Genomic DNA, 16,632 nt, shown 5'->3' on the forward strand with positions numbered 1-16,632 from the left:
AGATGAAAAGTAAGCTGGCCTGTCGGCTGTGCTGCGCGGGCTTACACGTAATGTAGAGGCACATATTTGGTGTATCATTTACTAATACTGTTGCTTTTTGAATATGAGGTGCGGGAAAACAATATACCTCCAGCTGCGCTTCGATAAATGGTGTCGCTTTAAAAGGACAGAGTACAGTAGGGCAACGTTCTAGATTACTGGTCCCCCTTCCCATTGAGCAGTAATATAAAGAGAGAAAACAACGTGCCCTGCGGGGCTCTCATCCGCCTTCACTCGCTGACGCTCGCTCGGCAATACTAAGTAAATTAATATATAAACTTAAGTACAGAAAGAAACCCACCCAGCTACTAACCTACGTGGGGGACCAGTAATCTAGAACCTTCCTGTACGGTACAGTAGAGTGGAGTATGGTAGAGTAAGACACGGATATGTATGATAGGGATAGGAATGGGGGTATGTTTAGTACAAGGGGTCCAGAAGCACGTAAAAAACAAAATTTACAGGAGAGATGAATGATGCAAGTACTTAGACGTAACAGATCGTAACCAAATCTAAACTAAACAAACCTAATATTAGTAGAAATAAGCGAAATTCTAACATTTTTTTGGAAAATTATACTAGATCCATATACTAATATAACATAAACTAACATAATCTACCCTAAACTAACCTAATGTGATCAGAAATTACTAAAATTGTAACATTTTTTAGAGAAAAGAGTTGGACCCCTTCTGCTTAACATAGGCCTAGGAATGGTCTAATTTAAGGTTAGGAGAGTTTTGATTACTTTTCATAAAGTGCTGTAATTGTTTCTGAGTGAGTATAAGGTGAGTGTACCAGGGGAAGGTTCTAGAACACAAGTCCCTCGATATACGTTAGTAGCAAGGTTGGTTCCTTTCTGTACCAAAGTTTAATAATTCATTCATATTGTATTGTCGAACGAGCATCAGCGAGTGAAGGTGGGTTAGAGCCCCACAGGGCTCGTTTTCTATTACAGCTAAATGGGAAAGGGGACCTGTGTTCTAGAACTTTGCCTTGTACCAGTAATGAGCCATGCGCTAGTAGTGGGCCACATGTTTCAATTGCTCTTGACAAGCAATTGCCGTGCTCAATAAGCACCAGAAGGACAAATTATCTTTGGCTGTTCGGTGCAAAAGTCAAGTGAAAGGAGATTCTTCCAATCAGTCTTTTTCTACTCTGCTAATAGTGTGAAACAGTCACATGTTGGCAGGATGCAGAGTATGGTGCAAATCGCAGGGAACTAAGCATTTTGATAAGCGAAGAGGTAAGTTGAATCAAAAATTATCCAGTTAATCCTTATTGTAAGTAAAATAATGATTCAGGTTATGAACAAAGACGAATTGCTGCCTATATTGTGTAACTAATTGTTGGTGCAGTCCAGCGTACTGGCTCTCTTTAGGCACAAATAAAAGCATCTTACCTAGTAATGGGCCACAGGTGTACATTATTGATGAAATTCAGAGAAATGTCTTGGGAACTTGAATAACTGAAAATATCATGAAAATGAAAAAATAGTACATCTTAGTGAATTTTCGCTCTGAATTAAGTTGTGGGCCATATTTCACTGTGCCTAGGATGGTGGCTCAGTACAGAATCAGTTGATCTAGTGATGGGCCATGCCGTACCATTTCTTAGAATTATTACTGGGCTGGGAAAATGTTGTAATGGTTTATTGTGCTGCCAAAATGTCTTGAGCCGTGGCAAAAATGCGAACTAAAGCTCACACACTCTCGTTGAGCCAATAAGGGGTCAGCTGTTGCTAAGCGAGAGAAAGCAAGTGGAATTCCTTCAGACGATAGCAGCGCTTGCAACGGGAGACTGGGGATCAAGTCAATGTGGTATAATAATAGTAAGTTTACTTCGACATGTTTCCTCAAAAGATAATGGTAATTTCCCTTTCAAATTAAAGCAGAGCGTTATAATTTCATAAGTGGCCCACTACTGGATTTTTAACCGCTTAACTTATAATTTTTTTTTTTTCGCAAAACACGTTCCAAATTTATTTATTTTTGTTCTACATAGAAGGTGAAAGTGAGTGAAAATAAATATTATTAAAATTACACAAAATTTAGGCTCAAAATAGGCATTTGAAAACTGACAATTTAGAAGCACGAGTATACTCATTCAAGATATAAAAATAGGTATTTTATTGTTGGTGTTACTTTTTGAAGACTTATTAGTGTAAATAAAAATAAAATGAATGTTTACAACATGTTGTATATAGTTTGTTCAGGTTATTGAAATTTAGGATGAAACTTCCCACAAAAAACTATTAAAATTCCGAAAATGTATGTTCTACAATAAGTATTACCAAATTATACTAGAATATTATGCAAAAGCCAAGGAAATATATATTCCAATGCATGTCAATTTATTTTAAAATATTTTAGAATACAATATCACATTAAAGGTCAGAATTGCATTATAAAATCTCCATATATATTTTTAGGAACAACAGTGTTTAAATATTTATTTCTGTATGGAAGGCTGTAATACCCAATGGAATATAGGCTACTATCAATATTCTGTAGAAAGCGTGAAAAACAAAAGCAGTATAATTAAATATTCCATTCAATTTATATTGCAAAAATTTGTAATATTATGCAAGAAAATACCATTATTTCGAAGAAAAAGCAGTAAAGTTAATTTTTGATACAATGTGCATCTATTATTTTACTAAGGTCATTGTGAATAATTAATTGACTGAACCGAAAATTAGTAGCTAAAACTGCTGAAATGGAAGTTGGCAACATCTAGCGGACACCTATGTACTTAGCCGAATGCAAGCAACAAGAATTTGTTTAAATTTAGTCAGTCTTTTTTTGCTCTGCACAAATATTCTCGTTATCATAATTTATAGGCAAAATAAAAATCCCGAGATAATTCGTGATTTTAAGTTAAACGGTTAAGAAAATGCCTAGCCCATTACCGGTACATATCAGTCCAGAAATATATTTTTGTTACTTAAATATGACTCATCTAAAATGGTTGTTTTGTTTTGTATTAATCGGAGTGCTTGGAAATCATTGTATTTTGGTATTTTGAATAACTCCTAATATATTTAATTAAAACTGCTTATGCGGTTTAAAATATACAAAACTATAATCATGCCTGTTTTGTATGGCTGCGAAACATGGTCACTTACTCTGAGGGAAGAACATAGACTGAAAGTATTTGAGAACAAGATCTTGAGGCGAATATTCGGACCCAAGAGGAACGGGAATGGTGAATGGCGGAAACTTCATAACGAGGAACTACATAATTTATATGGTTTATCCAACATTGTTAGGGTCGTCAAGTCTAGGAGGCTTAGGTGGGCGGGTCATGTAGCTAGAATGGAAGAAAGTAGAAACGCTTTCAAAGTCTTGACTGGAAGACCAATCGGAAAACGACCATTAGGAAGACCTAGGCGCAGATGGGAGGACAATATTAAAATGGATCTCGCAGAGATTGGAATACAAAGTAGAAGCTGGATGCAGTTAGCTAAGGATAGAAGTCAGTGGAGAGCTTTTGTGAACGCGGCATTGAACCTCCGGGTTCCATAGGCCATAGTTAGTTTTAGTTATGTGGTTTAAAAAGGCCCATTACTGGCGCAGTCACTCTACCAGCTGGAGCGGGCATTGTAAATCACTCTAAGATGCTAACCCAGTTTACAGAAACACAATTTTAAGATATAGAAATACCCATTGTCTTAAGCAGGATTTGACTAAGGTTCAGCTGACTGTCCCCTGATTAGAGGAGTTATTTTATACGTTACAATGTTTACGGTGACAGTAAAATAAGTTAAAAGTACCCTTGTTTCATTTGCCTACTTCAGTTGGAATTGTATTTCGCAAATGTTAATTTCCTGTTTGCTTTATTCTTGACTAAGTGAATAAACTAACTTGCATTACCACGCAAGACCAGTGTCATTCAACTGTTAACTGTTGAAGACTCATACGAAAATAACTAAAGCAATGGTTCGCCGGTCGCCTTGTAATCGGCAAACTGTTGCATATTGTAATCAAACGTTGGAGGAATCCAGCCGGTTAACTGCAGTGGAGCCTCAAAGGGGCGATGTGTTTTGCGACACTTTGGAGTCTTGCTAGAATCATTTGGCACCTTTCTCTCGTGTGTTGAATCATGCACCTAGATTACTAAGTGGGTGTGAAACCCTGACACATTATGCTGTAAATTTACTTAATATCTCACTACGCGCCCTGTATAATCGAAAGATTACTAATTTTTTTTTGGTAATTAATTATTGTACAGTGATTATATTTTTTTTCTCTGGTACTTAAATTTCGTGTAATTCGGTTTCACCATAATTTTGGGGGGCCATCTGCGGAAGTTATCCCGAGAAATAAAGAAAAGCATGAATCGGACATCACTGTTAAAAAGTGTAACATAGTAACCCATAAGAGACGCATAAACTAAATATGTATATCATAAGCTTAAACCCTTTCTCGGATTTTAAAATTATTAGTGTTAAGTCATGATCAGTAAACATAGAAGCATCCGAAACTTGTTCGATAGTAAAACATAGCAACGGAGTGTTTTTCCACTATTCATGCGCACACCTGAGCCCACCAACAATCTACTCATATGTAAGTTAGTTCTTGCTTTCTAGTGCCCACTTAATTCAAGTGGTTGGTTTTGCACTGTTCGTTTTATGAGACCTGTATGTCCGGATGCTGTGTCCGTAACTAAGATTTTCTGAAGTGGATCTGCATACAGGAATGGAACCCCACCCTCAAGAAGTAATGGATACCAGGAATGATTTTCCTGACTAAAGAATACTAGTTCATGCTTGTTTCCATAAACCGGGAGAGTACAAATTATTAAAAAGTTTGCTTGGAGCGGCAAAATTATGACCATTTTAGAAGTTGGCAATTTCCCAACATCTGAGGAAATGACAGGAAGGAAACTGTTTGGGACCTGTTAAGTACCTACTTCCTTGGTTAATGTGATCGCAGAGAGGAACGTCATTTCTCATACGTGACAGACCTGAAAGACCATAATGCCGAAGGCCCAGAAATATACTTTTAATTCCGTTAACACATTCTGCGCTTGGAAACTCATGCATTAATTTCGAGGCTGGAAGGTTATACTTTCACCTCAGTAACCATATTTTGGGATATATTCAGTTCAGGTCTGCATGTTTTTTCTTGAAAGATTAAAAAAATAACTTGTATTTACGATTTACTTTGCCTCGCTTCTATATTAAGGAATACATGCATTAAGTTATTTATTGTAAAGGCCTTTAGCATCGTGATTTTGTTTACCTTTAGATGAAAGGTCCGCTTATTTGAAGTTACTATGAAATACATAATGTTGACTGTCTGCAAAGCTACTTCGGAAACTGCCTCCGAATAACTGTCCGGAGTCTGCATTTAATCATAAAATTTATAACAATTATCCTTATGCCCACCTAATGAAAATGTGAAAGAGTGCGATACCTTTAGAGTAATACTTATCAAGAATTGAAGTGTATACTTTAAAAAAAACACTATGGATTTATGCCCATTATCTTTATAGGTCTGAGCTGTCGACATATGACTAAGGAAATGAAAGATTTAACATGTAATTTGCAGAACTTCCATCTAGAGAAACTGTCTATTACGCTGGTGTAGCGGATAGTGCGAACACGTTTGATACAAAATGTTCCAGGTTCGATTCCGGGTAGAAGAGCCTTTATATTCCTACGGTGGTTTGGATTCCACCGTGAAACTGTAGGTCGATGTAGACTGCAGAAATGTTCAACTTCATTGAGACTGACCGTGATGAATTGGTAGTTTCCTCGAATCGAGACCTTTTGAGTATAGCAGTACTCATTCCCGCAACTAGGACATTTTGCAGAGATGAAGGCGTGCATTTTATGGAAATTGTGAACTCGGCATTATTTCCATTTAATTGGAAAGTAAATTTCGTTCCACATTATGAAACTGCGGAAGTCATATATTGCGAATTTAATACAGAAGCCGGACGTAGTAGCTATAACTTCCAGTTATAATACAGGAATGTCAGCTGGAGGTAGTTGTTAGACGTGGTACTTAACCTAATGCTGGTTCTCGGAACTGAATTCTCTACACTTTAGCCTCCAAAGTGAATTCAGTGAATTTCGTTCGGCTACTGATAATCTTGTTTGTCTTGAAACTCATTCGGGATGCTTTTCGTAATGTGAAAGACTTAGCCGCTCTTTTTCGATCAACCACCTGCCGCCTTGGAATCGTGCAATAGCTTCATTCTTGGACTGTGTTGCCAGAAGTTTTTATACTCTGATTTTAGAGTACAAGCTTTCTCTACCCTTTCTAATCGCATTCTTTAAGAAACTTGTACCTCAAGGTATTGTTTTGTGATCTTATCTCTGGATTATGCAATCTATTGTAGTTCCAATGATCTGTGCACATTTATCCGTCAGTTCAAACTTTGAATAGTTTATGCATTTGGGCAACAGACTGGGTTCCATTTTTTCTCGAAAAAAAAATAATTAACGGTGTTTCCAGTCCTGACCTTGTATTTTAGCGGAACAGTTCTATCGTAGTGTCAATCTGGGCTTGCACTGATACCAAACTTGGTTTCAACATTACGTAATTTGAAATGTACTTGCGCTAGAGCGGTACAACTTTTGAAATTTCCTTATCGTTCCTGGAGTGCGGATCGTAGAGTACTCTTTAAGTCTTTCCTGTACTCTCGAGTATGATTGAGTGATTTACTCATTTGCTAGGCAGTCTTGGATACTGTCATCTTTGTGTTTGTTTATAGGTGCTTTTCTAACTACCCCTATGCCTAGCTTTTGATGCACACGAACAGTCCCTTAACTATCGCAGAAGATATTGCTTTGGCTGGCGTTTGTCCTTGGCCGAGGCCATACCCATGCGGGCACGGCCTGCCCTCCCCTTGACATCCATTTTTAGTGGTGAGGTGCTCGCTATTATTCATGCCTTAGATTACGCTATGACCCATACTATTGCTCGTATTCTGATCCTCTCAAACTCCAGAAGTGCTCTTACTAGCCTTCCTAATATTTACATACAACCACCTCTGGTTCAACGTATTGATCTCCATATGATTTCTTGGTAGGGCAGGCGGATTCTGTAGCAAACGATGCAATTGTTCACGATTTAAATTGTCAACGCTCCTCTTGCACTGATCTCTACCCGGTGTACTATTCTAGTCTTACTGCAGCATTTAGATTCAGATCTAGTTTAGATTCTAGACCGTCCTGTTGTAAACAAATACTTCTAACTCAGCTGCAGTTGGGCAGAGCCCTCTGGCATGCATATCTCGTACATGGGGCTGCAGCTCCGAATTGTATCCTCTTTGTTTTGGCTTCAGATGTGTTATAACACCCACAGGAACTGAGATTACTACTAGGCGGTGACTCGCATTTTATTCCTAGACTCGTGAGGTTTTTACAGTACATCAATGTTTTGCATGCAATTTAATGTTACGTATGGATATCTTAACTCGTATTTTCCACACCTTATTACTAGTGTTTCCTTTAGGTTTTTTCTTCGATTCGCTTTACCTTGGTATTTTGTCACAGTATTTCCTAATCTTTCATTTCTTCATGAACAGCTGTATCACTGCTACTCAGGGCGAACCCCACGAACACCTCTCGCCGAGCAGCCTCGACAGATTAACCTGTTAGGTTTTAACTAACATCCCCTTTTTCTCTGTGTAAGTAGTCCGACTGAGCATATTTTACCTTCTATTATATGCTTTGACATTTTTTTCTGCTTGTTCCGGTTTGCTCGTAGTTTTGTTTTGGTTGATATTGATATTAATAATGGTTCTGAGCGGGTGCAAATATACTTTGTTGGCGTAACCATATAATTGCTTATTCACTACTCAGTTGCATCAGCGCTGACAGCTCGAATGGAACAAGACTGTCAACAATACATTACATGTACTCAAACCTACTTATGGTGTCTGAACCACCAGCTCAAGATCTCGACAGGAGGAACGAATTCTAATTAGATTCGCATTGGACGTTCACACTTAACAGATTTCTATTTCCTGCCGGAAACTCAACATTGCAACCTGTGGAGCAAGATAGTATTCAACATCCTGCTTGTGGATTGTCCTCACGTTCAGCTTCGAGCCGACTTTGCCCTATCAACACTGCTCATAAGTATCAGACCGAATTTCTAGTTGTCATCGTCACATCAGTGTCCTTCCCGCATTGTTGTCCTAGTGTTTATACCTCTTGCTTCTTACGGGTTCTCTTCTACTAAAGGCATTTTTAGTGCCAGTTTGATAATCACTACGAGATCTCTTTTTGTCTTTCATACTAACTCTGATCTCTTTACCCTTGTCACGTATCCCTGACAAGAGTATCGCTCTGTTACCAGTGTTACTCTAGTGCTATTGTCACTGCGTTTTCTATTTTCTTTCATTTCATTTATTACTGAATTACACATTGACTGGTTCAAAACCTTTGCGTTGTAATACACCTACTCTAGCTCTTACTTTTGCTACCTTTTAAATTCTCAGAACTGTCAAAAAGCGTTAATGCTTCTTGTGTGGGTAATTTTACTACATAATAGTGAACTTTACGTGCCAATTTTTTTTTAATCCGCCCTCTATCTGAAATTGAGTGGCCGACGTAGGTTTGCTACAGGGGTAAGTAGTTTCGAGTAGTAGATACACTAAAATTTTACTAAAGGCTTTTTAGGATGTTTTGCATTTATCTGACTAGTTAATATTGTTTGCAATAGGGGAAAAGTCTTGGCTTTTTGGCAGTGCTTTCTTTCAATAATTTTTGCTTTGTCTGGCGACTACTGTAAATAACGTAACCACTGTCTCAATCTTCAGAAGATCTGAATCATGATTACTATATGAAGATAGACCATAGTTGTAATATCTAACCCAAACCCGTTTCACCTGTCTAAAAGGAAAATTGATAGCCTTTTCCCGTGGTACTCCGGGTTTGTTTCTGCTTCTGTATCACTGCAGGAAATAAAAACTAGGATGCTGTAGTTTCAGTGGTGCCTCTATGATATTTTTACTAAGTCATAACCTGATACATTATAGTTCAAATGTAGCTGTAGTTTAACGGCGAATGCTTAGGTGGAAGGCTTGCGGTTTTTTTTTTTTTTTTTAATCAGTGCTCGGCATACAAAGTAGATGCAAAAAGGCCGGCTTTTTTTAATATATTTTTTTTTTATATAGAAAGCCGGCTTTTTTTGGGGGACGAGAATTTTGGATTTTTTTTTTCATTTTCATGAATTTTCTATTTAGATAGCTTTCTTATAGTATACTCCGAAGTTAAATAAGATTTCATGACCTAAATGCCATATTTCGCTCTTGAATTCACCATCATGATGGATGGAGCACATGTTTTATGAATTAAAGTGAACATAAAGTACATAGTATTTGAGGGCAATTTTAGAGGTCATTTAACTTTATTTTAGTCTGAGTTATCGACAATGTTTTTCTTCTACATAATTTTTTAGTCATCCGTGTTTCATTTCTTAGAGCTTAGTACTCTAGCTTGTAGCCATATTTAAACTTGTGTTTTTCAATATATCAGTCAGAGCGTACTTCCACATTTGTTATATTGTAGCTGTATAATGACAATCTTCCGGATACAACCTTAAATACCATTTGATAGGAATAATCAGTAGGGTATTTAGAAAAGTATTTGGGAAAGGTTTCTCTAAATGTTTGATTTTTCTAAAAAATCCCTAATTTTTATTTGGGAGGAGCTTGAAGTATGAGTACAGGCATAACAAATATTTAGTTTCGTTTGTATATTCAGCAATATTTTCCGAATACAACCTCGAAGACCATTTTATACTGAAATCAGTGGCGGATTTAGAAAAGTATTTTGGGAAAAGTTTTTCTTATAAATGTTTATTTTTTATTATTATTATTTATTTATTTTTTATTTTTTTTTTTTTTTATCTGAGGAGAGCTTGAAGTTTGAGTAAAGGCATAACTAATATTTGTTTTAGAATTTCCATAATTTCGAGGTACAGGCTTCAATCCGAAAACATCCCTACCCTAGCCCCTTCGCAAATTCGTCACTGCTGGTAATTAGTAATAACAATGATTTAAAACCGATAAGAAAGGAAGTCGGCCAGGACTCAGTACACACACTATCTCTACATTCACAGATGGAATTAAGAACTTGTCAAAATGGTCGAATGCGGGGATGGATTCCGGACTTACCGACAGAAGAGCAAAAGCTAACCACTCACTCATGTTATGCAGTTGTGCTTAACTTAAATGTATTCTCTCTCTCTCTCTCTCTCTCTCTCTCTCTCTCTCTCTCTCTCTCTCTCTCTCTCTCTCTCTCTCTCTCTCTCTCTCTCTCTCAATGGTCTACGGAATCCGAAGATTCAGTGCCGCTTTCACAGCTCTCCATTGACTTGTCCAATTTGATCCAGTTTCTACTCTGTATTCCTATTTCCACAAGATCCATCTTAATATTGTCCTCTCATCTGCGCCTAGGTCTTCCTAAAGGACGTTTTCCGACTGGATTTCCAGTTAAAGCTTTGAAAGCGTTCCTACCTTCTTCCATTCTGACTACATGACCTGCCTGCTTGAGCCTCCTTGACTTGATAACTCGAACGATGTTTGGTAAACCGTATAAATTATGTAGTTCTTCGTTATGAAGTTTCTGCCACTCCCTATTTCCATTCCTCTTGGGTCCAAATATTCGTCTCAGGATTTTATTCTCAAATATTTTGAGTCTGCGTTCTTCCCTCAGCGTAAGCGACCATGATCCACAACCATAAAGCATAACAGACATGATTATTATTTTATATATTTTAAGCTTTAAATTCCTCGACAGAATTCGCGACGACAAAATATTTTGAACTGAATAATAACACGAATTTCCTGATTTCAATCTACATTTAATTTCTTCGTGGATATGATTTTGGCCTCGTAATATTGATCCTAGATATTTGAAAGTATCCACTTTGTCGAAAGTATTATTTGATATTTTAACGCATTCATAATATGCCGTATTACGATCCTGGTGAACTTCCATGTATTTAGTTTTCTCAGCATTTATTTCAAAATCAATGTCGCTGCAAGAGTTTAATAAGGCCTCTGAATTATTTCGATGTTCTTCTGTAAGATTTACATCAGCATACGCCATAACCTGGTGAATACCATTCAGCTGTTGACCCTGGCTGCTATCTTTGATTTTCTTTATAGCATGCTCCGAAACAAAGCTGAATAATGGCGACAACGCATCTCCTTGTTTTCGGCCATTCTTGACGTGGAAGCTCGAATTTTTCTACTCGAGGATTCATTTAAACACATTTTCATTAATTTAACAAGCTTTTTCGGTATTCCAAATTCTGTAAGAATGTTGTACAATGTTTCCCTCCTAACCGAGTCCTAGGCCTTTCTAAAATCAATAAGCAGTTGATGTACTGGGTAATATAACCTAATTTCTTTTCGAACATTTGTCGAATGGTAAATATCTGGTTGATACTGGATCGATTTCGCCTAAATCCACACTGATACAATCTCCAATAATTTCATCTGCGTATAGCAGTTTCCCAACCGGTGTGCCGTGAGGAATCGAGACAAAATTAATAATTTATAGCAAACGAATCGTAAAACGTAGGGAAAAGGGTTTGTATTTCACATTACTATGAACCTCTATGAATCTACAATTTTAACTTCCATACTGTGTTACTGTTCTGTAAATTTGTTCTGTCAGTTTTGTCATCTTCCTTGTGAATTGAAACAGTGATTTATTCTTTTCACTCTTCTTAACTGTATTCCGGTTTTTCTTTTTGAAAAAAAAAAGTAACGATATATTGAAGTCCTCGTTAAAAATTCAGAAACCTTTAGAACTGGGTAAACCGTGGTGGTGGTTATATATTCTAGAGCCTAGGAAACCACACACTCAGATGAACAGAAAATTCGGGCTGCATATAATCCATGAACAGAAAATCCGGTACTTCCCGATTCTGAACAAGCTTAGTCATTGCATTACAGAATTTGGAACCTTACCGATTTTGCAGATCCGAAGCATTTGATAGGTGGTAACAGATTATGTATATGATCAATGAATGAAAATTTTGTTCGAAGTATTTATACAATGTATGTGAAAGTTAGAACTTAACTGAAAATTTCAAGAATGTACAGAATCGCCCGAAACTAAGCTCTTGATGTGCAGATTTTAACCCGGGAAAGCCCATACTTACTACAAAGTGGGTACTGAATAATTTTCTTGTTTTTATGCGTCCTTTATAAACACTAAATCGAGATTGAGGGGAAATAATTCCATACGTGTACCCAATGCGGAGAAATGGGTGTCCCCTGTAGGGGACACTGGGCATTAGAAATACAATGGGCATACATTGAAACGACTATTGACTTAAAATATACTGGTTTTGTTGTAAGTAAAATATAAATGAACACAAATATCACTTATACATAGAATAACTACAAAATGTGAAATATTAAATACGGATATTCTGGTTATAACATTTCAATACGCTGCCTAAAACACGGTAAAACAATAGCATTACAGAACGCAAATTACAATGGTGACCTTCAATGTTTACTTTTGGCTGTGAAAGTCATACCAACAACGAATATGTAACCCAATCTCACCAGTTTTCACACATGAATCTTGTGTGTTTTTCGCACAAACCACCTCTTTTGTGTACATTTTACTTAGGGTCAGAGTTGAGGCGAACGCCATTCGGAACTCGTTGATCTAATGGTGTACTACAAGTGACACTGTTCACAGGTGCTTTCCTATAAATACCGCAGTAAATTTGAACAATCATTCTACGAAATTGACAATAAGTAAGTTTTTAACCTTGGCCAATTCTTTTAGTATTAGCCATGCATAATTAGAATGCCATCCATACCAAACGCGAAGAGAGGGAACCACCATTTGTTTCCTTGGAAAGCAAATCTCATTGAGTGTGCATTTTCATCTAATCTGTCGACTCCTCTATATTTATTGAATGCACTGACAGTTTCAATAAGTGACAATGTTGTGAAAATGTTATCAAAATAAAAATTGTAAGCTCCAAGGCCTTGCGGTAACCTAGACTCTATATCCAAAACAAGACTTGGACCTAGACCCAGATCTCTTGATACGGTATCTTGCTATACTGAGCTCCGTGCTAGGGTTCAAAAGTAATCAAATAACCTGTTCGGGTGGCAGAGATCACAGTTAATAGTCAAGTCAGTGGATTTCAACAATTTCATGGAGCTTGAGGCTGAAAAGAAAATTAGCTTCACGTAAATTATCACACAAAGCACAAGTTACTTATACGTAGAAAACATAATCAAACAGATTAGACTAGGGAGATTTAATTAGGTTTTGTTTGGTTATCTAAACTTCAACAACAATACAATTTTTATAATTTTTATTTTTTACTTACAACAATCATTATCATTGTTATGTAGTAGTTAAATTCATCTTGAAAACCTTTGTGTAGACAAGAATAGTTCTCAAAAGCCTTTTTCGCCTTGGAAGAAAACTGGACTAAATCAAACTTAGTATATAATAAGCAAGGTATCAGTATCTATTTTGTATAGTTTCAGAAATCTACGACATAGTATATTCAAACTATGGTCTCAAAATCGGAAATTATACAAAGAAAGAGATTATGTATGTACAATGCCCAGTGTCCCCTACAGGGGACACCTTGTTTTTGCAAAATTATAAGTATTTTTATTCATTTGTGACCAAACCTTACATTTTATATGTGAACATGAATGTTTCAAGATAATGAATCAAGAGTTTTTAAAAATATAGTTATCTATTTCCTTTCTTGGCAGCCATTTTCATGCAGTGAAGGGGGCAAACTGCCACTCAGGCCGCAGAATGCGCAATTCTGTACTTCATATCTCTGCCGCTAGGTGGATGTGGAATCACGCAGTAGTGCCAGGTGATCTTCAGACTAGATACTTTCCAAAACTCCAAACATAACCGAAATACTTCCTTCGGGTGAAAAATAATTGACATTTAAACTGCTGTCCCCTGTAGACACCGGGCTTTCCCGGGTTAAGAGTATCATATAAATGTATTTCTCTCATGTTTTACTGTGTTTCAAAAAGAGGGTGTGATATTTTGAAGTAAAAATACTTCATACAATTTTGCTAGTTATTTATGTATATTTTTTCTTTAAAACAAGTACTTACTTTCGTATATAAAGAGGTTAAAAATATTATATATATTGATTAATCCTTTGGAATTCATAATGTAAATATGTTAAGTATTAAAAGAAACTTTTCGTAATTCATAGTTTATTTTAGATGTTTTATCTACATCAGTGAGTTTTGTGTTGTAGAGAAGCGAAGCGAAGTCTGCTTTATCAATTTGAAGCAAAATTTTGAAAAGCCCAAAATTTCCCAAGCAAAAAAGCGAAGCAGAATTAAAAAAAAAAACTTTTTTTTTTCCGAGCCCTTGCATCTCTAGTACAAAATAAAGAAAAAATGCTTAAAATATTGTATAATTGCATTTCTAGTTCAGGTAGGTAATTAGTATTACGAATTTTACATGTGGTAATTTTATTCTAAAACTTTGGAACTTCAATTACAGCTGAGGAGTGATGTTGTACCAAAGACGGCTGAAAACTTTCGTGCTCTCTGCACTGGTGAAAAGGGATTTGGTTACAAAGGTAGTACATTCCACCGTGTGATCCCAAACTTCATGTGCCAGGGTGGAGACTTCACTAATCACAATGGCACAGGCGGGAAATCTATTTATGGAAATAAATTTGAAGACGAGAATTTCAACCTGAAGCACACTGGACCTGGTAAATATCAGTTATCATTGAGTGTAATAGTACGATTAGTAATTGTTAATGGCAGGTAACTTTGACGGCTTCCTTCTGAAAGGAGTTTTTAAATGTATGTTCGGTATTTGTTTTAAAAAAACTGCTTGACAGTAGGCTCCGTTGTATCGTTTACATCAGGACTTTTCAGAATTCTTATTAGTACGCCATTTCAAAAATATACGTATTTCGAATGCGTATATTAAACTTTGACATACAAATATGAAATTTATACACATATTTATGAACCTCTAAAGTTCAAATTACAGTTCAAAGTTCAAATTACAGATGTTCTATATGTCCTCCATCAGCGACACAAACAATATCACATTGATACTCAAATTCCTCCCATACTCGGGCAAGCATGCCCTGCGTCACTGATGTTATGGCAGTACGGATCCGGTTCTTCAACTCTTCCAGATTCTGTGGGAGTGGTGGTACATAAACGTTGTCTTTAACGAAACCCCCAGGAAAGTCACAGGGTGGCAAATCCGGTGACCGTGGAGGCCAGCTGAGACATGAAGTCGCCAGCTCAACCAATGCAACGGTTCGGGAGTTTCGTTCAGATATTCACGCACTTGGAGACTCCAGTGAGGGGGTGCCCCGTCATGTTGAAAAATGAAGTTGTCTTCGTGCAGCCTCGGAAACAACCAGTTTTGTAACAGCGAGATACTGCTGACTGTTAAGTCTTTCCATTAAAAATTGGGCCGTAAACAGATGATCGGGATATCACACAAAACACGTCGACTTTGTGCGAATCTCATACATGTTCAGTGACTGCATGTGGGTTCTGTAGGCCCCAAATACAAAAATTTTGTTTACCTGACCACTAACACGGAAAGTCGCTTCATCACTGAACACGTTGCGTTGTGCAAAAGTGTTAATCATTGTAAACAGCATCCAGAATCTAGTTACAAAATGCCACAAGTTTGCGTTTATCAGGACACAGAGCTCGTAACAGCTGTGACTTGAGACGTCGGTTGGTTATGAAGCCGTAGAACACGCCAAATTGTCGGCACCTCCTGACTGGCACGAGTTGATTTTGGACTAGGTTGGAAAGCAGTTTGAATTCGTGCAACACTTTCAAGAACTTTCCTTTACGTACACATCCTGTATCTACAAACTGTCGATACCATCTGCGAATGTTCCACCCATTCGGAGGATCAATTTGGCACCTTAACCTGAAACTTCTTTGCACTGTAAACACGGACTTGCACTTCGCAAACTCGAGAACACAAAATGATTTCTGCTGCGGAGTAGCCATTTTAAGCATATGACTGTTACCAAGCAAAACAGAATAAAACTGACGTCTAGCGGCTATTAATATAATTATGTATTAGTTTCTCCAATAGCCGAACCGAGGCGCAGAGATCGATAGTTTGGACAAAATAATTCTTCGTAATACGTATATTCTTTTTGAAACGGCATATTTTTTATTTTTGCCTTCAAGACAAGGGTTAGTCATAAGGCTGTAATCTAGTACAAAATAGTTTTATTACAGTATAATAGGAGTAGGTTAACCTTCAAAGTAGAGCTCCTCATGTTTGACTATCTGCGCGGTCACCTCGTAGATACCACGTCTTGTCCTTAGAGGCACTCAGTTATTCCTATTTCCATCACTACCTGGTTGGTGAAGCATAGTGATTTCAGGAAGCGTACCATGGACTGAAACAGGTAGTAATCTGAAAAGGCAAGATTAGGACTATAAACCGGGTGTGGTGTCAGTTCGATACCATAAACTCCTTGCTTTTTACAGGGGGCCGCGGTGGCTCAGTGGTAGAGCGTTCACCTCTGGTGCTTGGGGTCACGGGTTCAAACCCTGCTCCCGCCAAGTGAACTTTGTGGTGGACAAACACCG

The 16,632-nt window shown here is 37.3% G+C and overlaps 1 protein-coding gene across 1 annotated transcript in view; it reads left to right on the forward strand.

Moving 5' to 3' along the window:
- Positions 1 to 16,632, forward strand: part of LOC145694846 (peptidyl-prolyl cis-trans isomerase) — a 31,319-nt gene that overhangs the window by 1,442 nt on the left and 13,245 nt on the right. Inside the window, exon 2 of the mRNA XM_081771538.1 lies at positions 14,540 to 14,756. Within this exon, the coding sequence (XP_081627664.1) occupies positions 14,540 to 14,756 (217 nt within the window). The remainder of the gene's footprint in view (positions 1 to 14,539; positions 14,757 to 16,632) is intronic.

The sequence above is a fragment of the Thermobia domestica genome, chromosome 1 (genome assembly GCF_964235325.1).
Source record: "Thermobia domestica chromosome 1, izTheDome1.hap1.1, whole genome shotgun sequence".
Taxonomy (NCBI): Eukaryota; Metazoa; Arthropoda; class Insecta; order Zygentoma; family Lepismatidae; genus Thermobia; species Thermobia domestica.